Below are 23,196 nucleotides of genomic sequence, written 5' to 3'. Positions count from 1 at the left end.
GTGCCAGCAGAAGGAGTAGAGCAGAAGGGTTTATCCATTCCAACTGATTTTCCACACTAGGAAACAGAACCGAATCAAGAATGCTGGAAAAATTACTCCGGCGGCCTGGGACAGCCCACTGCAGCTGAAAAACCGCAGGCAGCGCTTCCCTGAGAGCAGAACAGGCTCAGCACGAGCAGCAGCCCCCCTGACACAAAAGCTCCCTGTGTTCTCAGAGGTACTGAGGTTGTTCCTACCTGGAAGCTTGCCACATCTCCACTGACACCCATCAGTTTGGTAAGTGCTGCCTGACAGTGGCTCCAGCTGCTGTGGAAGCATGCATCCCCTGCCAAGAAGGCAGGGCAGGGCAAATCACAAGCCTGGTGATGCTCGTGCTGTTTGCATGCTTACTTCTTAAGTTCGACAGGATCCATATGCCAACTCTGCCCCTAACACCAGGATATTAGCAGAGAGCATGTCAAGAGTGCTGTACAGACTGACTGGCCTTCACAGGCTCCTCTGCACTAGTTTAGGGTGTTCTGAAAATGCTTGTGGGGCTAGGATCACTTCTGAATCTCATTTTTGTTAATGAAGGAAGACTTCCTTCCACATCTACAAGGATACAAATAGAGATAGCTTCTTTCCATTTCTTCCCAACTTCCAAAACAGTTTTTATGCAGGTGGCTTTGTAATACCTGCTGAGGCCCTGGTAGCTCTACAGGTTAGACTAGAAAAGAGGTCTAGAAAACTGTAAGCAGCAGGTTGTAAAATAAGCTTTCTGCATATGCATATCCAGTTATGGGGTCACACATGGTTTGCATGAGCAGATGTTTGATTGATAACTAGATGCTACAGGAACGGACATGACGGAGAGAGATCGGGAGTGTACATCACCCCTCCAAGCCTTCCTTGTTGTCCATTGTGTGACCCACCTGGACAGCACAACCACCAGTAGAATGACTTGTCACAGCAGATGAGTCTGCTAAGACACCTGGGTATGGGAAGGTAATTTTGGAGGGAGGAAAGAAATGGATGGGGAAAGAAGAAAATGGGTGCCAAACTATGTTTTGCTTCTGTTTTTACAATGAGTGTACCATTGTAAAGCTACATTTACTTAAAAAAATAAGACAAAAATAACTTACTGTGTAGGTAATTAACTCTGGTTGGCATAGTAGTCCTCTTAGTTTTTAAAAGGGAATGGGTAAAAAAGAGGAAGTCAGAAAAAAACATGCAAGAGTTAAAAAAAAAGACAGTGCTAACTATAAGACAATACATACATAAGGCTTTTTAAAGCAGAAGGGGTTTGTTTGTTGTGTTTGGGTTTTGTTTGGATTTTTTTGTTGTGTTTTTGTGTTTGGTGGGGTTTTGTTTGTTTTGTAGAGGGAAAGCATTTCACAAAACAGAAACCTTGAACTATTCAAAGCTAACAGAAGGCAGGAGCGTTGAAATTTTTTCCCATCTTGCTCCATAAAAGATACTCAGCTGTGACAAAGTAGAGATTCAAGACTTTCACAAAGAGACCTATATGTAAAGAAAGGGATTTGAGACAGTTTTAAAAAATATTTTTTCAAGATGAGACAACTGTCTCAAACATTAGAGATACTTTGTGCTTTTTAGCAGCTTTATACTACATTGTGTTAACAGGACCTTCAGAAGCCTGATCTCTTTGCAACGTACTGCACAGCAAAAACAAAAACTAGACAACAACTGACATACAAACTTCTACTTGTTAGTTTTAGAATAGCAGATTAAAGAAGAGTCCAGAGGTTTTGCAAAGTCTCATTCAGCTTCCTAAACTTTTCCAGGCTCCAAATGAGACAAATCTCTTCACAACTAACCCCCTGCCCTCACCCCAAACACACCCAAAACTTTCCAATGCCTGACCATCTATGTCAAACTGATGGCTGCTGTACCATCCTGATCTATCAGGTGAAGCAATACAACTGCAAGAAGGCCAGAAAACCTCAATGCTCTAAGGGAAAGCCTTGCCGAAGAGGTCCAGTGTAGGCCTTACGTGAGCGCGGATCATGATAATCTAGTCATATACTGAAGTTTTGTAGTAAATCATTTTACAGTATCTCTGTGTAAGGAAAGAAAAGAAAATAATAAAGTGAAAGAGGGATGGATATGGGTGAGAAACACAACACTTTTTGCAACTTCAACATCCAGCCCACGAGACTGGTGTGCCGTTCTGCTGTTCAGGGCACAGTCCACTGCACTGGCTCTTGTGTAGGCCTTTCTGACAGCCTCTGTGTTTACCACTTGGCCACAAAACAGTGCTACAACCTCAGAGGTTAATGGATTTGTAAAGGAAACACAAAGAAACATAAGACATTTTCAAACTGCACCTATCCAGGTGTGTAACTACATAAGCAAAATGATCAGACCCCTTATTGACTTATTAAACTACCCTTTATTCTATTTTCTTTAGCAAACTACATATAAACGAAATCAGTGAAAAGGGAGAAACTGTTCACAAGGCAGCTAAGAGAGAGTGTACTTCTGGTTTAGCTGTGATACTTCCTGGACACACGCTTCAGTGAGGGCAGGGAAGTCTTGTGCTCAGAGATGTGAAGGAGGAGAAGAGAAGGAACCTACCAGAAAGCAACTGTGGAACCCTACTATTTTCATGTTAGTAATAAGGCTGCTAATATAGTACAAGTCCTTGTTTACAAGAACACAGATTTCATGGAGGAACTGACAATGTGGGTAGTTTTCTCTCTCCCAGATAACTGGGTTGGGCCTAGTGAGCTGCCCTTGAACACTGGGTAATGATTAATGGGATGAAATTTAACAAGTCCAAATGCCAGATTCTGCACCTAGGATGGAGTAATGCTGGGCACAAGTAAAATTTGGGAGAGGAGTGGCTGCAGAGCAGCCCTGCAGAAAGAGATCTGGAGATGCTGGTCAACAGCAGAGTCAATATGAGTCAGCAGTGTGAGCCCTGGCAGGCAAGGGCACAGAAACTTTACCCTGGGGTACACCAAACATGGCATAATCAGCCGGTCGAAAGAGGTGATTATACCACGGTATTCAGTGGTGGTGTGGCCTCACCTTGAGTTCTGTGTGCAGTTCTGGCCCCCCAGATTTAAGAAGGATGTGAAGGTCCTTGAATTTGTCCAGAGGAGGGTAACAAAACTGGTGAAAGGGCTGCAAGACATGTCCTGTGAGGAGCGGCTGAGGGGTCTGGGTTTGTCTAGTTCAGAGAAAAGGAGGCTGAGGGGCGACCTCATTAGTTTCTACAGCTTCCTGAGGAGGAAAAGGGGAGAGGGAGGTGCTGATCTCTTCTCCCTGGGATCCAGTGATAGGACGTGTGGGAATGGTTCAAAGCTGCATCAGGAGAGGTCTAGACTGGACATTAGGAAGGATTTCTTTACCAGAAGGGTAATCAAACACTGGAACAGGCTCCCTGGAGAACTGGTCAACGCGTCAAACCTGTCAGTGTTTATGAGGCACTTAGACAATGCCCTTAGTAACAGACTTTAACTTTTGGTCAGCCCTGAAGCGATCAGGCAGTCAGATTAGACAACTGTTGTAGGTTCCTTCCAACTAAAATATTCTATTCTATTCTATTCTATTCTATTCTATTCTATTCTATTCTATTCTATTCTATTCTATTCTATTCTATTCTATTCTATTCTATTCGCCTTCCTGTTTCCTGATGGAGGGGAATGTAAGAGAGCCTGACTCCACTCTTTATGCCTGATAGTAAGACAGATTCAACCAACACCACAATCACAAGGAGTTTAAATCAGTAAGAAAGGATGAACTACTACAGTGTCGCATGACACTGCTAATTACATAGAGAAAGCAGTCATTCATTCAAGCAGAGGTAAGGATCACATACCTTTAGATTTTTTCATGCTCCCACTTTCTGAAACACTTAATGAGCTCCCAGATATTTCTTCACAGGTCTGGTCTAAGAGCGTGTTGGTGTCCCACTGTTGGCTGCCGTTCTCCAAAACCCAAGCCCTATGGGCACTTTGCTGTGGGTCAGTATCAAGTACTGCTTCTGAAGAACCTAATGATAGCTTTTCATCAGAGGTGACTTCCGCAACAGCTTCCTCCACAGCGGGTGGTACTTCTTTGCAGGAGCTATCCATGGCTGCAGCATAGTCCATCATCAGTGCAGCTTCACTGTCCTGAGATAAAGAGGTCTGCCCCGTGAAAAAAAAAGACAACACTGACACAGGCTGGTCTGCTGGAAAAAACAAGCCTCTCTGTAAAAGTTCTATTCTTTGCTTTTCTTTACACTTTTATTTGTGTTGCTCAGGGCTATCAGAAAGCCACTTCAAGTTTCTTTAGCTCTACTAAAGGAGAGGAGTGTATAGCCAAGTTTTAATCACGTAGTTAAAGCCACATGACTGGGAAAAAAAAAAAGTACATGCCTCCCACTGCAAATAACGGGATTCTTTCCTACATGTGCTGCTGTAATTAAGTTATCTGCATGCATAGACAATCTTTTGGTCCTTTTGAGAAAAGATGTTTATTTGTAGAGGGACTTTTTGTCAGCTGCATCAGGTAAACAAAAACCCATGCAGTTCCACTGCCTCCATTTCCCAAGTAGATACAGCTGGCACTGTGGCAGCTGATCCTTATTTCCTGCCTCCCATCACAGCACAGTGATGATGAGGGGATCCATGCCCAATGGCTCCGTTTTCACTCAGGGATCTTTAGGGGTCCTGTGCATAACAGCAAGACTTGATAGCAAACGTCCATACAGCAGCCTGCAGGGAAAGGACTACAGACAGACACCAAGATGGTGTCCCATCAGATGGGAGACTGAGGCTGTGGATGAAGAAAGTCTGCAAGAATGCAATGTACCAAGTGAGAAACAGTCTTCTGTTTGCCCTCCCTCTGGAACACAGTCCGGAGGACTAGGAGGTTTTTTGGAGGGTTTTAACAACTTTTGAAAAAATAGAAAAATCTTTTTTTTTTTTTTCTGTTCATCTTCCCTCCACAGGCAAAACACAGAGGACTAATTATCCTCTGTTCTCACCTAAAATGGCTTTCCCAAATTCCTAATCATGCCACTCCCATTCAAGGATACCATTCCTTTTTAGTTAGGCTGTCAAACCTAACAATCAAAACCCAACACCCTCCCCAACGAACCCATCCTGATTTGGCTTAACTTGAAACAGTTACTGAAACAAACTGGCACACAGACCTAGATCCTGCAGAGGCTGCTGAACGGGAAACAGAAGAAGCATGTGAACGTCACAATCAGTGGAGCTAGGTCTTTACAGTACTAAGCATTAAATGTAAGTGTTATTTTCTGCCCTACCTTGGACACCCCTGATATGATAATGGTGCTTTTCTTTCTAGGAGACTTCAGCTTCTGCTTTGCAGACTCACTTAACTGCCGAATGGCTGCTTCTGCAACAGGATCGGTGCCATTCAGCACCAGCAGTTCTGAAAAGAAAGCATTGTTTCAAAGGGAAGAAAGAAAAAAAGAAGGAAAAAACAGAGCAAAGAGAGGCAGAGTTTGTTCTTGACTCAAGAATTCAGAGAAATTAGTTGAAATGGTATAAACACCAGGCATACCAAAACATCTTGCAATTCACTACTCAACTATCGGGTCTTGTATTTCCCTTCTGTTACTCATTCTTTTGAGAAAAGGTACCTAAGTTGCACTTACAAACCCTTGCTCTGAGCACACAGGAGGTTATGGAAGCCTACACAAAACATCCAACTATTTCACTGCATTGCTACACTGTGGTGACTATAATCCAGAAGCAGTGGAGAGGTACGTCATGAAGAGCCACAGTTCTAACAGGGTACAAAGCCGATACGTGCTACTACTTCTTCAGGTAGCTAATTTGCTCTTTTTCCAGACATCCTTTTTCAGCATTTCCAGATTTGCTATGGCACTATGATAGGATGGAGAAGGCAAAGTGGCAGTTGTTCTGCTCTTTGTCAGCTGCCTCCAGAGCCTGTAAAGTGCACCTCTTTTCCCCCCTCCAACTTTTGTACAGGAATATAAAACCTTCTTTATAAAATGCTCTTTAGTGACAAACACAAGTTTATTTTTAAGCATGGCCATTTTTTGGCATCTAGTACGCAAGTACTTTGGGCACAGCAAATACACACTAATCAAATTCGTCAAGCTTAGGAACAAACAAGGCTAAGAAAGTTAACAAGACAAAAATCCCTGTATATAATTGTCTGAGTTGGCTCTTCTGTTAGGAGTTTTAAACTGAGCAGTGCCTTTTGTTACTGTGACATTAATGCAATAAAATACGAGGCCTGAATAATTACACTGCACCAAGAATCTTGGATAGTTTTGGAATTCAAGAGTATGTGTTCACAAGGGGTATGCACGCCCATGCATGTCTGCACACTCATTATAAACCTCTGTTTTTCCATCTCCCTCACCACTGCAAAGCCCCCAGGGATAGCTGAGGGCATCCAGGACAACATCAGTGGCACCTGCTAATTCTTATTTTTGCCATCGCTTAGAACTATGGCACAGCCACGGTACCTTTTCTATAGTGCTTGCTGCTATTTTGACACAATGTTTGTAATAACTACTATCTAAGTTACGGACATACCAAACACTCCTTTGTATTTGTTTTATTTGGCTTAAACTTTCATTCTAATGAGTAATTCTTCCCAGTGTGTTATATAAACATTTCACAGAAATTCCCCTGCATTCCCATAAAAACACTGTCCATATCAACCTGCTCTAAGTTCTCTTAAGGTGAGTTTTCCAGTAAATGCTTCATACCTTTAATGTCATCAACAGTTATGAGAGTCAACTCATAAGTCTATGACTATCTTAACGTTTCCCAAATTGGCTTAGTAATACCATGCTGCTTCATGGTATCAGAGTACTTCTTAGTCTAGAGGTAGGTAGCTATTACAGCTATTCATAGTCACTGGTTCATGTTCATCCCCAGATTTCTGCCTTTTGGCCAATCTATTTCTCTCTCTCACCAAGCCTTCTGACTGAGCCAGGAGCAGTCTAAATCATTTCCAGATTGTCACATCCACACTCAAATCTGTGCAATGGCACCATGTGCCATTTGCAGCTAGACTGGGTCACGTCTTTCATTACTGTTCCATACAGAGCAACAGAAAGATCGAATGGTGACCACACACGGGAGTGAAAAACATGCTGAAGATTCAGCGTTGCAACTCAAAAGGTAAAATGCTCAAACTAAAACTCAGGTTTAATACAGTCAAAAGTGAATTTATAATTAAAGTTATTATCAATGCCACCTGTCACTCTGAAGGCATTTCAACTGTGTGCCAAGTGAGTTAGGAAGGCAGACAGACAGACACAGCAAGATTGTGTATTTGCATTAGCATGAATAAGCCCAGTGGCAGGACTGAGAAAGGAGTTCAGTCTTCCTTACATCAGTCCAGCCTCTCTTCAGATAGAGGGGAATCACAATGGCCTTAGAGATAAGTTTCACAGCGCTTTCATCTTGTGTTGAGTCCCCCATGTTTTTATAAAGGAGGAATTTTTCATTCAAAAGTAAGAGAAAAAACAGCCTGGCTTTTCTGCAGTCACCTCACCTCTCCAAACCACAGCTCACTGTTATTTATTCAAAATTAGCAATTTAAATCATCAACTAAAACCAGAACTCTGTTACAAGACTGCCATATGCCTAACCACAGTACTTGCTAACATAAACATTTCAGTGCCTGTTGAAAGGCAGTGGCCGTGTGGGTTTGCTGTTATTTTAACAGGATTACATTAATTCCATGTACAGCAGAGAGAGACACATTCTCATTAGCACCTTTGAACACTTCTATTACCTGTATCTGAAGACGATAAAGTTTTGCTGACTGGAGCACCATGAGAATGGATAGCTTGAATAGAGAAATCCTTTTCAATCATCTTTACTTTAACTGGAGTTTTCACAGGAGAATCTAAGGACCAAGGTTTTGGTTACTGAAATTATTCAAGAAATTGAATTATTGAAATTAATAAGAATGTATTATACCAACGTTAAAGCCTGTTCAAATCATGTTTGAGAAAGTTGTTTAATACAAATTCTTAATGCATGCTCTGTGGTAACCTGACCCCAAAAGACCTGTCAAGTGTAGGAATTTATTATTTTTAAACATTCTACTGTAATATGCTAGACAACACCCACTTAAGTAATAGATCTTGATTTCAACTTAAAAGAATGCAGTTCTTGGTGAGACTTCATATAGAGACTGTTTAGGGATTTTACTTTCATATTTATCCAAAGAAGAAGAATCTACTCCTGAAAGATATGCTAATTAAAAAAAAAAACTTTGTCACAAGATGACACCAATCCTCATTAGAGATTACAATACAGATCAAGGTTAGAAGGCACAGGATGGTCTGTCATCAGCAAACACTCTAAAAGAGTCTGATACTTTTGTCATGCGGAATACCAACCACCAAAACCAAGCTGTTCTGCATCATCACCCTACCATGAAGATTTACAATGTGTATTAAAAGGAGCATTAACCACCTCTCTTGTAAGAACAAGGTTTCATGAAAATTAAAAACCTGATTCTGAAGAATACAAATAATGCCCAACCCTTGCCCCCCAACACATCGGAGAAGTCTGGACAACAGCACCTTTCCTTATAACCCATGTCTCCAACTTCTCCTGGTCCCCACAGATAACCCCAAGAGCGAACACAGGGAGAAGTGGATTTCCTCACCTGTGCTCAGTGGAGATGATCTCCCTTCTAGACGAGGTTTGGTTTTCACAGCAGTTACAGTAGTGACCACAGTCCCACAGGGCATCACAGTGCGATCCTTTTCTACTTTAGTGGCTGGCACTGGAGAAGACACCTGCCACGTCTTTAACTCATTGGGTTCTATGAAAAAGAACTAGGAAGACAAAAAAAAGTCACCTTGGAACCACAGCCAAGCAAGAAGGACACTAACATTTCTAGCTAGTACTCCTTTAATATTTTTATTAATGTTCAAGAGCCAAACAGCTAATTCTTTTGATAGACACAAGAACCATATGAAGTGTTACCATGCAATCTGAACGCACTATTACTCAGCCACAAACCACAATGCACTGCGAGTGACAGTCCAAAGCACAAGATGAGTAGTCGCAAGTACTTCCTGACGTAAAAAATCCACCACAAAACCACCCAGACGCAGCAGTACCTCTGCGCTAATGGATCCCAGCCCGGGCCCCGGCTCTGGGCTGCTCTCGCTGGCCCCGCTGCTCAGCACAAAGCTCTGCTGGCCAGAAGGTTGTTTCCTGAACAAGTCTAGAGGTACAGTCGCCGTTGCAGACAAAGGACCTGGAAGAAATAAAATCAACAAAATCAGCTCACATCTGAGCTGTCGGTATGTCTTAAGGGTGAGAAGACAGGAGAGGAGAAGGAAGGACAGAGGCTGCTCATCGCAAGAACTGTTTCTGCACCGCAGTGCACAAACACGGCAGTTTTCACAGCTTGCTTTCTGTTTTAACACCAGGCCTCAGCCTGGCCTAGTACTGTGCAACAGGAAAGAATGGAGACATTACTTATTTGTCACTATTTTTTCCCAGTATTTTCCCCTGCATATACTGAATATTTGGGGTAAAAGAAAACACCTAGAAATACTACTATTAGGTTCTGGAACAATCTCCATAACCAGCTACCTGCATCTTTAATTTCAGAGAACCCTCTGGATTCCTGGTAAACTGGTGCATCATTAAGAATATTCTTTCTTAATTTCAACTTTAGAGCAAGTTCAGCATTTCTCCTGTTGCTCCCCTTACTTTATTTGCTACACTAGACTGGAGCAAACTATTAGCAAAACTACTGCACAATTTCAGAGATGAAATTCTACTTTTCTGTTTAATTCAAAGACAAGTAGAGATTTACATTATATTCACATTACTCAGCTCTTTCCTCATTAATGTGATGCTACTTGGAGTTTTCTATTCAAATTTTTGGGAGAATACCTAAGATGGTTTGGGGGTGGCAGGGAGGGGAGGAAGACGATTGTCACTGCAACCAATTGCAACCTTTTTCTTCAAGAAACCAGGCTGGTAGTTACACTCTCAGTAGGATGTAGAACATTACTGGTTTTGTTTCAAAGACCCACTACTAAAGATGCTCAGGTACAGGTAAGATTAAACTTTATGCAACAAACGATATACATTTGCTGACTGTACATAGATCATATTTTTTTTGCTAAAAATAAAAAAATAGTATCCATACCAGAGAAATTTTAAGTATTTGTCTACGTTTGACTTCCCAGTCCCTCCAATAATCACAGATATGCAAGGTATTGCACGTCTTTGTGCATCTAGATTATTCAAAATAAAAATAGAGTAACCCCAAATTAAACACAGTCCATTTGTATATACTACCTTTTTAACTGTGGCTTAGATAAAATATTATGACCTAATAAACTACTGGCCAAGCCTTCATCTACTATCACAAGACACCATGAGTACGGTTATTTTTTTAATCACTGGGTATGAAGACCTTCGGCCAACGTTTTCCTGAACTAAGATGAATATAACTGATAGTACTAAACCACAGAGAAATAGGTGTCAAAAAGTAATATTTCTTTTGTTTGTTTTAGACCTGAAACCTCACATAAGGAAAAAGCAAACACATCCAAGATCTGAAATGCAGTTACTATATTTCTAGCTACAGCAAAATTCTGTATCAGTAAAATAACATGCAGTGTATATGAGAAGAATTTATGATGTTTTGTCACCACTTCAATAAAGCTCAAATAATGAAGTACTTGGTGCAAGTTTACAAAGCTTATGCAAACACCTAAACACGCTCTCTGGTCTCAGCACCCACCTACCTTTTACCCCCACTAGGAAGGTAGTGCTTCTCCAAATAAACCAAATGCAATAGAGTAGTGGAGATTTCTTGCCACTAAAGGCTAATTGTAAATTACAACAACAGAATCAAATAGTAAAAATGTTTCAGCCCCCATGTTTTATACTTAATCCAATATAATCAGAATTAGTGTATTTTATACCTGGTAATTGCGAGGCAACATCTGGGGCTTGAAAAGGAATGATTTAGGATTAACACCCATGATTCCCCTTCAGTCACAGAAAGGCTTAGAAAGCTTAACTAACAGTGGATCTGTTAAAAGTTTAGAAACCTGACTCAGTATGTTTAGAAACAACTCAGTATGTTGACAGTCTAGAAAGAAACTCAAGGTTTCTCTATAACCTTAACTCAGAGGAGGAGAGAGATATGTGAACAGTAGATTCTCTCTTCTGTCCATGATTACTGATAGAAGCAAGACTGTACACATAGACAGCACTTAACCCAGGTCAATCAGTGTTGCCCAAGAACTCTGCAACTTTCCATGGATTCCAACTCTGGGACCTACATTTGAGGACAAGCTCAGAGAGTTTAAAAACACAAACTTAAGTCATAAATTTTCCCCAAGCTGCCTGTTTTGTACAAGTTTGGCTGGCTATTTTCAGCTGATATCCATTGCACAGCTGTTTGTTCCCCTGCCCAGGCTCCCTAGAGCCAGGCTTGAGGCATACCAGATTTCACTGCCAGGACATGTGTCGCGGTTGAGACGGACAAACGACATGGACCAAATTCTTTCAAGATGAAAGTAATAGGGTGCCATTTATTACTACAAGTGCATTTTTATACAATTCTACCAGTTCATGTGTCTTTTCACTATTGGTTACAAGTTACAGCACTAACATCTCATTGGTTAATTTTGCTATCATCCATGTTATTCTTCTATCCCCTTCTCTCTCACGGGTACATCTCTCCTCTCTCACGGGTACAACTCCATACCTCCGGATACTCCTTTACTCCCATCCTTCTCAAGGGTAAATCTTAATATCTTCAAGGCTGATCTCTACTCCCATATTTTCTGTCAAGGATTCCACAGACCCGCTGCAGTTTCCCACAGACATGTCAGCAGAAGACATCTATGTCTTAATGCAGGTTCAGAAATCTGTCAGTTGCTTGTTTGACTGTGCAGCCAGGTAGGACTTAAGGACTTATGTCAACATTTAGCAATGCTCACAAACTGATCATGCAAAACAATTCAGTTTCAATACTTACTATCCAACTTTCCATCTTCTACTATCTGCAGTTGCAATGCTTTTGATTTGGCACTTAGTTCCCTGTGAAGTAAATGAAACTTATGTTAGGTCTTTGCAGGTGAGCAGATTTTCCTTCTCACTTAGGTTTTCCCCTTTCCGGTTGCCAATACACAAACGTTTCCTGGCCCGCACCAAGCCATCCAGCACCACTTGCTGACCGAGCTGGGCAGCACCACATGGCAGCACTGCTGGGTATGCTGCATGCGTAGCGTCTTTTTCACCTCAGGTGAGACTGACTGAAGGGATCATAAGTCAGAAAACCACAGCCTGGTTCCCTCCAGCACTGCTGCACAAGGTCTATTTCTTAAAAATTCTGAGGCTTTCTTCCCCCCAGTAATTGACAAACACTGCCCTTCAAGCTGATGTTGGTCCCTGTCTGACTGCTATACCACAGCACTAAGAAGCTACTTTTTCCTGGCAGGATCAAATTTCTAAGTCAAGATCCCAGAACAGGTCCAATCAACAACCTATTCAAAGCCGTGGGATATCCTGTCAAGGCAGGAAAGTGTCCTGCAAAAGCAGGATATGTGCAAGTAAACAAAAGTAGTTACAGTCTAAGGTGAGAAGAGTAAGTAAGACTCAAGGATGTTTCTTTTTGACTGAACCAATGTGAACTATCAGCAGAATTACTGGCATATGCAGTGCCTCATAAGATAGGCTAGACAATGGATACAACACAGGGAGATTCCAACTGGACAAAAGGGGGAAATTTTTCATTACAAGAACAATCAGCCATCGGAATAATCTCCCCAGGGAAGTGGTGGATTCCCCAACATTGGACAATTTAAGATTCAGCTGAACAGGGTGCTGGGTCACCTTGTCTAGACTGTGCTTTTGCCAAGAAAGGTTGGATCAGATGATCCTTGTGGTCCCTTCCAACCTGGTATTCTATTATTCTATGATTTGATACAAAACATTTCCTCTAATTGAAACAGTGAAGAAAACTGAGTACCCACTGAAGAACCTTCCAGTAAAACTTGATTTTATAACCTTCTCAGCAGGTGCTCTGCCAAAAACCTTAAAGGCATATATTTAAGTATTTTATTTTTATGCCTTCATTTCAGGACAGTGTGATCTTGGTTACAGGCATCCCACCTCCGTTAGCTGCTGTGGGACATAATCTATGCAGCAGGTATTAAGCTTTTCCCTGCCACTCCCATCCCCTCCTGCATCTCCAAACCTTGAAAGGAAGCACCTTGATGGTACTATTGACGCTCTTCCCATGAAGCTAAAGCAGAGCCTGACATGGTGGTCAATGCAGTGGTCTTCAGACTGGTAGGTATTTTCGTTTATTAAGAAAGAAAAGGGGATGGTGCGGGAACGTAAGCTTGAAAGAAGGTATGCAGCCAAATCCTGATCAGTCATCTATAGAAGTCCCCAAGCTTACCTCATGCACTTTTGAAAGGCAGCCAATGCTGTGGAAAACCCAGCATTATCCCTAGCATCAAGGGCAAATTCCAGTCAACTTAATCACATCCTGCCTGCCCTCTCTCTGCATTTTCAGTTAGAAAGGGTATTATTCTGACAAACTTCCTGTCCAAAATCGCCAGGAACTTGTCTGCTCTGCAACACAGAGCATGGGTGCTGTTCTACCAACAGATGGCTGAAGTGATTCACAGACCCAGTGGCTGAAGCACTTTGAGATACTCTAGAATGGAAACCTGTTACAGAAGTCCATTTTCCCCCCTCTTATTGTGGAGAAGAAATTGCATCACATTAATCCTTAAGTCTTGATGGCAACGCAGCACACTGTCACAGAAGAACACTGTCTGATCTGTGGCCTTCCGCAAAAACTGTAGGGCCTCATAACTAAAATCAGACTTTAAAAGCCATCGGACTGTGCGTGTCTGAAGGAAGAGAGCTTCCTATCTGGTTTTCCACTTGACAGCAGGAGGAGAAGCAGTTCCACACACCACCATCAGACTACAAAAAAATGTGAGGCCTTTCAGTGTTGCTCTACAACGTCACTTTTTCTTTACTGACTATAGTGACTTCTAATCAACTCCAACCCCTGCAACACATGCAGAGGTATCCAGCGTTCCCAAGCCCTGTACAACCTGTGATGACCCATCCTGGTGCCTTCCTTCAAATCAAGCAGCCCCTGTCGCACTTCCCCTCAGCTCTCCCTGTTTCTGCAGTGCACGCTCCATAACGTTCACAGGCGCAGTCCAGCAGACTGCGATAGGAGGCAAGAAAAGGTCTCTGCACTGCACAGTTACTCCCCCTTCAAGCTGAGGAGGAGCACACAGAAGTGCGCTCCGCTCCCTAAGGAAGGGAGCGTTCAGCACAGACAGGCACAGGTCTGCATACACACTCAGTTCCTTGTAAACTAAGACTCGTGCTTTGCAAGAGAAGGAAAGGGTACAGTGGATGCCAGCCTTTGACTAGGCAGCGAAGAAAAATGTCACACAAAAGCAAATGTCTTACCCTCTAAAATATATATTTCTATACATATATGTAGAGAGAGAAAATGAATTGACATGGGAGAAGAAAGTTACAGAAAGAACCAGAGAGACTCCACTGTGCGTGAAGTGCCTCTCACCTTAATAATCTGCTAGAAAAAAACCCCAAACAAACAAGCAGTATTTGCTGTATGTTGCATGGCAGCATCTCTATGCCGTTCCACCGGGAAGCTGCTTCTGCCTGCCTGTGCGGGTGTTTAAAGCCCCTAGAGAAACATCCCTCTGACCCACCCTGCCATCAGTGACTCCCCCTTCCTCAACCTGTACAATACAGAAGCTACCAGATACTTCTGCTCTGCTGATAGAAAGTGGAAATGAAAAGAGTTTTACAACTGGTCACTCTTGACCTTATTTACAGAAGCTGTGTGAATCACAGAATACCATGCAGGCTGCCCAAAAGTCTCATTTTTGTTCTACAGAAAAAAACCCAAACAAACAACAAAACACTCTAGTTAGTTTTACAGTCCCTTTTTAACCACAGCCACCATTCTTTTAGATGGTCATTTTTTTACACGTGTACATTTTCCACTCAGGGGAGGGAACAGAGAGACATCAGATTTCCTCAAATGCAGTTTTCAAGGTAAAGTGACTTTAAAACCTTGTTAACACTTTTTTTTTTTTTGGCACTGTATGAAATGACAGGGTGATTTATTATGCTTGTTACTGCTGTCGTTTACCAGAAACACGTATCTGCCATGAAAGATCTAGAGACCTATTTGATCTCATATCCATGCAGAAGGTAATTAGATACCCTGAAGTCCCTGCCAGCTCCAGATTTCTCTGAGGCCACACGACTGGATGTATTTCAAAATGCCATTCTTCCCTCAGAGACCTCACATAGTTTAAGTAAAAAAAGATGCTTTACTATAGAAGTATTCTCAGTAGGTAAGTTACTTACAAGATAAACTCTTCCTTCCAAAAGGGATTTGCAGCATTTTTGGCTACAGAGCTGGAAAACTTCTGCATAGGGTCATTCAACTGAACTATACACACAAGATTTGTGCTGCCTGTAAGGACGAGAAAAATCAATATCCAGTTATTAATACTCCATCACCAAGAGGCACACTTACTCAAAAGAAAGCAAAGAACCCCCTTCCATACATACTGCACTTTTGAATAGACTATTGCAAACACTTCCCCGCTCTCCCACAGGATGAACTGCTTTCCTCTGTTTGCATACCATCTACATTAATCGTGATGGTCCAGATTGCAACATCATTGCCTTACACACTGTTTTACATAGTATGAAACATGACAACCCAATCAAAATTCTGGCATGAAGCAAAAAAGGGCAGGCATGCAAAGATCAAGCAGGTTGGGGAGACAGAATGAACAGCAAGGAGGTGGCAGTGTGGGAGTAAAGTTGCTTTCAGCTGCTTCAAAAAAACCAGAAGTTTTCAAAGTTCCTACTGGCCACAGTCACAGTGGTTTCTTTGGACATCAAAACAAGCTTTTTCTGCTAGCAAGTGAATTATGACAGTAGCATTAATTAACAATGGCTTTGTAGACTGCAGCTTTTAACAAGTTCATGACATTCTAGAGTACTGATGCAGAATTATCTCTACCTTGATCTTGAAATTTAATAGCATGGCAAATTGGCATATTAGAGTAGTTACTAATATATTGCTGCTCCAAGGGGAAATAGTTTGCACAATGTGCTCTTCTTGAAACAATTTATTTTGGATGGCTTTCACACCATCAGAAATAATTTCAGTCCCAGCATTCCAAAATATCAAGGAAAGCAACAAAATGCTCAGCACTGACTGTGTGAAAAGCAAACAAAAGATATGTTGCCTCCAGTTCTCCAGAAGGATCTAGGTTTATATTTACTACCATCAACTCTCAGTTGTCCTCTGGTGGTGCATCAGGGCTGTGGATGAGCCCTACCTCAGGCACAGAAGCAGCTTGGGCCTGGCAAGGTTATTAGAGGAGACCAAGCACGGTGTACACACAGCTTATTTGGGATCCCAGCTAACCCTGGAGTAAGTAGTTTAGCTGCTTTCAGAGCGAGCTGAGCCCGAGTTAATGAACCTGGCGTGGTTTTCTGTTAACCCAGCCATATGTCTCTGCAGCCTGCTCTTGCTGCCAGCAGCACTCAGCAGCCCGGGGCAGAAACGCCTGTACAGCTCCGCCTGAAATGACACCGGAACCACTGACCGACTGATACTCAACAGGGTATTTCAGCATTTCTGCACCCCACACCCTGGTGTGCACAACTAACAATTTTTTCCTTAACTGCAGAAATCACTTTTGCCCTATATGATACACCGTGGACCACACGGTACTAAATCTAGGATAATCTTTGTTTACATACACAAAGGAGACAAAAATGGGCACAGCTCAGAAACAGAGACCAGTTCTGCTACTGGTTACGCGGCAGTTGAACGTATCTATAGGAAAGCCACAAGCTCCTATAGACCATGTTAGCATCCATGGTTTATAGGATGATAATGATCAAGACAGGCAAACTGCTCCTCCTCAGCCCTCTCTGTATCTATGCAGATGAGCCTGCAATATTGCACACTCAATAATTATTGAGTCTCAGAGTTGTGAAAGGATAAATAAATTATTGCTGCAAGACAAGGCCAGGAAAAGGAAGGAGAACAATAATTAAAAGGCAGCAAGCTATGTCCAGAAGCTAGCATCTTCCCAGCTGTGCAGTATTTCCACTAGATTTCTAGTGTACCAGCTAAACCCCACTATGAAGCTTTATTTCTCACACTCAGTTCCAAAGCGTTTACACTCTCAGAGCTGCTAGGGAATCAGCAAAATTCCTTCCATCTCCTTTTAGGAAAGCAAATGGTGATTTTGCCTCTCAATATCTGGGTTCCCAAAGCAGAGCACATTAATTGTACCCTCTTCCTCTCATTTTCAGGGAGGAGGCAGTGAGGCTTTCCATAAGATGAATCTTCTGTTGCATGCACATAAAGGTATCTCATCTCATGACTTTTAAAGGCAGCCAAAATGATCTGCTCTTGTAAAGTTTACTTTAGCTTGCAAAACTGTAGAGTAGTAACAAATTCTGAATGAGTTTTCCTACAATCTACAGTTTCCAGCACAGTTTTATTTATATAGGACATTTCACTGCAAAGAGTTCCAGAAATGTTTTAAAAATAATTTGTTTAAAAAAAAAACGGTCTGCAGAAAAGTTTTAAGGGAACCACTTCCAACCAGGACAAGCAAAGCAGCATTATGCAAGAGTCTAGGGCAGAAACCTATTACATCTAACTGAAAAAACGAGTATAGCAAGTAGGATATATTTATCCAAAACTAATGCCTTGCCCAACTTAGCAGCCACAAGCTTCCACTAAAAAGGCTGCTACAGAATTGTTAGTGACCATAAATAACAGAGCCTCAAATTTGCATTTCCACTGACACTATCTGAAATCTGCTTGCTCGTGCCTCAAACAGTGATGGATGCATGTTTGCACTTGAATAAGTCTGAATACTTGCTAGACAGGCTTGGTGCTTCTTTCCAAAACCAACACTGCAACTTCACTAGCCAGTGACCTCCTTTGTGGTTTCATTCTCTACTTGCACTCCCTCGCCTACCTACAGAGGTACTTTATGAGGGGGAAGAAAATCCCTGACAACAAATCACCACCGTTGAGAAGAATTTACATTGATAATTAGATATTACATAAATCAGCAAATCGTTCAAAAGTAAAGCAAAGCAGCTGCAAAAACAAGGTAATACTGAACCAAACCAATGTCACTGCTAACAATTAATGGAGAGTTGGATTTGAGTGTCTCATCTTAGGTATACCCAAAGTGATAAGTTTTAGTAATTAAAACTAAAATCCAAAAAATAATCAGCCAACTTTATAAACACACTCACTTCTTTTTCAACAATGATGTATTTGTTTACAAGAAGATCAAGATGTTCAGATACTCAAACCAAAACACACACAGTTTTGTAAAAGAATGACTAAGTCTCTTTTTCAGAGTACAGCAATTTATTACATCTTCTTTTGAGAGAAAGTTGTAACCCAGAACTTTCAATTTATTTCATCTGAAAGGAATAAAACCCACAATCTTGCTTGAAAAGGAGCAGCATCACATGGGCTATGTTACCTGCAGCACTGTGATCAGTTAGGTTCACCGCGATGTTTTTCACCAGCAGTTTGAGTTCATGAGCCCTTGGAGGTTTAGGCGGACTAGTGCCCTGAGGGAGAAGGCTTGTATTCTGTACATTCTGTGAAAAGCAAGCAGAACAAGAGGGATCGCACATACACAAATACCAAACGCTTTTAACTTTGGTCACATTGATATAGGGAAGCAGATGTGTGATGGGGTGTAACATCAACAGACAGCCACACGAGAGTTATGATCACAAAGCTTTCACTTCCAAAGGCTATATTGTTTTAAATAATGTGTTCCATTTGTTTCTGATCACTGAACAGTGTTAAACTTACATTTGTGGGTCATGAATATATAACAAAAACGCTAAGCAGAAGGACATTTCTCAAAAGATTTAGGTAGGAATAAGACTTACCTGAACCTCCTTTATATCTGTAGGCCTTGTACTCAACACTACAGATGGAGAAACTGAGCTAAAGAGGTTCTTCAAAACATCTCTGAGTGTTTCAGTTATTGCACGTGCCCCTGCTGTCTGTCCCTAAGAGGAAAGAAACAATCAATGCTTCTCAAAACTCTGAAAAAAGAAGTTAAGGTAAAATTTAATTTGGTATATCTAAACTAGCAAAGCCATTGAACATTAACTTTGTCAGAGAGAGACATGGTTTCTGTTGCCAACAACAAAATATAACAAGAAATCATGCAAATAATTACTTGAATTTCTATGCTGTGCACTAAAGGAAAACTAGAAATTTACACTGAAAATGCCACATGCTATTCTGAGAGTTATGAAGCCACAGCTATTAGCCACAAAACCAGAAGTTTCATTAACATTTTATATCTTACGATGGTATTTTTAAAGTTTTTGTACTGCTTTGCAATTCACCGAGAGAGCAGATCAGGTCATCAGATAAGCAGATCGGCACTGTTCCAGTGATTTAATGGGAGTTATGCCATCTTGCAACAGCTGAGAAGGAGCTAATCCTGTGCTGCGCTGAAAAAAATATCACAGTATCTCCTGGAGGCCTTCAACCTTGCTGAAAAGTGCCCTGTATGGACCGACAGTCATGCTGCTCTGCGGGACTGACTTGTACGTTTGTCCATTCAAAAATCTCATGGCAATCTGTGCTTAGCACCAATATCTCTGATGGATGAGAACAGAACACAGATTTTGCTTAAAAATGTAGCTTCACACGATTAATTGTAAGTTGTATGAAGACTGCGAACCGTCCCTGACCTCCCTGCGCTCCTGGAGAAGCCTGCTTCCCATGTCATGCTCTTCAGATAGTCTCTTATGCTCGGTTATCTACAGGGAGTGGATTTTTAAATTAAACTGTCACAGAAAGTGCAGTCTGATAACCAACTGCTTTAAAGGTGGGACAGGAGAAATCTGACAAGTTTCTTTTCTAAAGAAAGGACTGAAGTAAGACACAAAGATCAAACCTAAATAACAGAGGGCTCATCCACCTTTTCTGATCTGATACTGCACCTGAGAGACTTTGCTATTACAGAACTAGGCTTTAAAGGAAAGGGAACTGATTTATAGATGCAGATACAGAACAACTGGAGAATCCAATAATCACAGAAAGCAGAAAAAGGTACCCTTCTGCATGCTGCTGGAGAGTGCCTACAATCAGTGTACCATGACCAACAAACACGGCCTTGCTGCAAAGAGAAGGCAGACTCGTGACAAGGACACCCAATTTGCACCAGCAGGGAGATCAAGCCTAATCCTGGTAGATTCCCTTGGTAACACTGCAGCCGTGCATCACCAGCAGTCAGCACTACCCATCATAGAATTATAGAGTGGTTTGGGCTGGAAGAGACCTTCAAAGCTCATCTAGTCCAAACCCCCCTGCCTTGAGCAGGGACATGTGCAACTAGATCAGGTTGCTCAGAGCCCTGTCCAGCCTGGCCTGGAATGTCTCCAGGGATGGGGCATCTGCCACCTCTCTGGGCAACCTGGGCCAGTGTTTCACCACCCTCATCATAAAAAGTTTCTTCCTCACATCTGCCCTGAAACTCCCCTCTTTTAGTTTTAAACCACTGCCCCTTGTCCTGTCGTAACAGGCCCTTCTAAAAAGTCTGGCCCATCTTTCTTATAGGCCCCTTTTAAGTACTGAAAGGTAACAATAAGGTCTCCCTGGAGCCTTTCTCTGCCCCAGGCTGCTGCAGCCATGCAGCACAAGGAAGGTGCAAGGCAGGAACCGAATCTCCCACAGCCGCATCTCTGTGAATGTGGCAGAACACGGGCTTTGCTCTGCCACCCTGGACACCCGGCACCACACTCCTCCATTACAGACAGCTCTCAGCATGAGCGCCAATCTGTCATTTCAAAAGACTTGGTCCTTTCTTAGGTGCAGGAGAATGATGGTGCAATGACTTCTGCACTCCTAAAGATTTGCTTGCAGCTTGCACAACAGGTCAAATAGATTTGGAGTAACAGCCCTTTCCCAACTACCCAAGTGTTACAGAAACATGTAGGGTGTTTCATAAAAATCCCAGGAATGCTGTGTACAGAAATCCTGTTTCACAGCCTGCTTACCTAACCGCCCCTTCACGACAGGTCGCTACGGTTCAAAACACACAACAGCATCAACCAGTCCCAGAGAATCTCTGCTTTGTTCACACTGTGATCCCTCAAACAACCACCAAAACAAGAGGCAGCAGCACATTTCTGCAACTTGCAGATAATGCTCTTTTACTTTAAAAAAATATTGAAGTAAATTAAGCTGCCAAAAGCTTCAGTTTCAGTAATTTCATTACCCATGTTATTTAAATAAGCAGATAAATCGTGGTTAGTTTTCACTGTTTTAGAGGTAATTGCCCTCCCCTGTCCTTACCTAAATACTGTTTGATGAAGAACACTGTCAAATTGCAAAATCCTACCTGCCTTTCACTTTGCTGTCAACCTAATCTAACATTTGTTATTTAACAGTAAGAACAGCAACCATCGCCACTGGACTTCTACACATAAGTATTTTCTGGTGTTTCCATAGTAAATAATATTTGGAAAGTAGTTTGGTTCAAGACCTTCCTGTCAGCCCAACCTCATTTTTAGCCATCCTTATTTGCAAAGTACTGCTGCATCTCAACGCCCTCTACAAATAAAGCTATAATGGCTTAATTGTCAACTAAAAAGGTTTAAGACAATGCGTTTTACTCTGGGTTTGACATGGGTTAAGGGCGTGCAGCCAGAGACCACAGCCCCTTGGGGCACATGAAGTCACCACATGCCAACCCAAGCCCTGCAAGTCATCCAGATTGCCAAACGCAACTCAGGTTCACCCAGTTATTATCAAGAGAAAGCAGGTTATTATACCCACCTTGTCTGACTGATGACAAAACCACTGTGTAGATAATCACAAGCAAGTATTTATTTGTAGACACAAGCAAGTATTTATTTGTAGACACAATATTGCTTCCAAAAGAGGTAAAAACAAGACACAAAAGCTGGCATTTAAAAGCTGAAGCAATTTCCAAGGTGGAGGTTGCTCACCGATTTTAGCTCTTTGTTTATTGCCTTCCCTGTTCCCTAAACGCTAATAGAAACTTCAAAGTGAAAACAAAGCCCTTAGCTATTAAGAACTTAACAGGCTCATTTTAAAACCACAGACTAAGCACAAGAAGTTGCAACTCCTTTGCAACCCTGGACGTGGGCATCTCTCAAAAAACAGGTTGTGAAGTCCAGTGACTGTAACAGAGTCACCTGCATTTGTTAGTAAGTACTTAATCACTGTTCAATATGTGGATGATCAGCATGCCACCCCCAACATGTGAAGCTCATTTACACTGCTACGCACACACAGTAAAATCTACCTAAAAACCCACTTCGAAAGACTCGTCTGTCTTTAGTTATGAATTTCACATTTTTATGTACAAAAATTGTGGTAATAAATTATTAAGATTCTGGGTCACTCGCTACAGGTCTTTAGAAGTAGCTCTACTATACAATAAACCTATTTTTTAACGACGCCTTCAGTCACAAAACCAACTTCACAAAACAAAAGCAATTCTTCACTCACTGTTGTAAGAAAGGCTTTAGTCACCAAGATTGTGCCAAAAAAAATTGTGAAGGGTCAAAGGCAGAAAAGAATCTCTGTCATGAAATTATTTCAAGGGACATCCCAAATAAAGTCCTCCAATGAATAAGTGTTAATAGTAAGATAAGGTGCAATTCCAAAAGCATCAAGATATTTTTAGATCATCCACCATTTCCTGAAATAATTGTATTTTTTTAGAGCTGTTTCTGAACTACTGCCAGATTTCAAAATTGGTCTAAGTTAAGGATGGGGCAACTTTGTAATTCCTTTGATGGAAATACCATTGCAACTGTTTTCTTTTGATTATTATTTTAGAAGTGCTCTGAGAGAACGTTTTTAGGAACAGATGTTTTTCACATCTTTGAATTTGGATGAAAATTTTTTGCGAAGCCACTCGTCTGTCTAATATGGACTCAATTTATCTTTAATGCTTCAGTACTCTTGGAAAATGCTCCTTGATTTCAGAGGTGTAGGGTTTTGACAGGCGAGCCACGGCAGATTTCACTGAAGCAGCTCAAGATGGAAGTGCCAACAGGTGCCAGTCCCATGCTTCTACCAAAGGCAGCCAGCAGAACAGAATCGGTATTTTTG

The 23,196-nt window shown here is 41.7% G+C and overlaps 1 protein-coding gene across 2 annotated transcripts in view; it reads right to left on the bottom strand.

Moving 5' to 3' along the window:
* C2CD2 (C2 calcium dependent domain containing 2) overlaps positions 1–23,196 on the bottom strand; it is a 43,726-nt gene that overhangs the window by 7,236 nt on the left and 13,294 nt on the right. For both annotated transcript variants that reach the window (XM_082053966.1, XM_082053967.1), the window contains exons 5-13: positions 18,981–19,103; positions 18,560–18,680; positions 15,384–15,492; positions 11,983–12,044; positions 9,089–9,228; positions 8,629–8,800; positions 7,744–7,857; positions 5,264–5,391; positions 3,827–4,136 (exon numbers count right to left, since the gene is read on the bottom strand). In XM_082053966.1, the coding sequence (XP_081910092.1) occupies positions 3,827–4,136; positions 5,264–5,391; positions 7,744–7,857; positions 8,629–8,800; positions 9,089–9,228; positions 11,983–12,044; positions 15,384–15,492; positions 18,560–18,680; positions 18,981–19,103 (1,279 nt within the window). The remainder of the gene's footprint in view (positions 1–3,826; positions 4,137–5,263; positions 5,392–7,743; positions 7,858–8,628; positions 8,801–9,088; positions 9,229–11,982; positions 12,045–15,383; positions 15,493–18,559; positions 18,681–18,980; positions 19,104–23,196) is intronic.

This window comes from Streptopelia decaocto (genome assembly GCF_964273445.1).
Source record: "Streptopelia decaocto genome assembly, chromosome: 1".
NCBI classification, from domain to species: domain Eukaryota; kingdom Metazoa; phylum Chordata; class Aves; order Columbiformes; family Columbidae; genus Streptopelia; species Streptopelia decaocto.
Note: the sequence above shows the minus strand (reverse complement) of the source record. Positions and strands in the feature narration are given on the sequence as shown.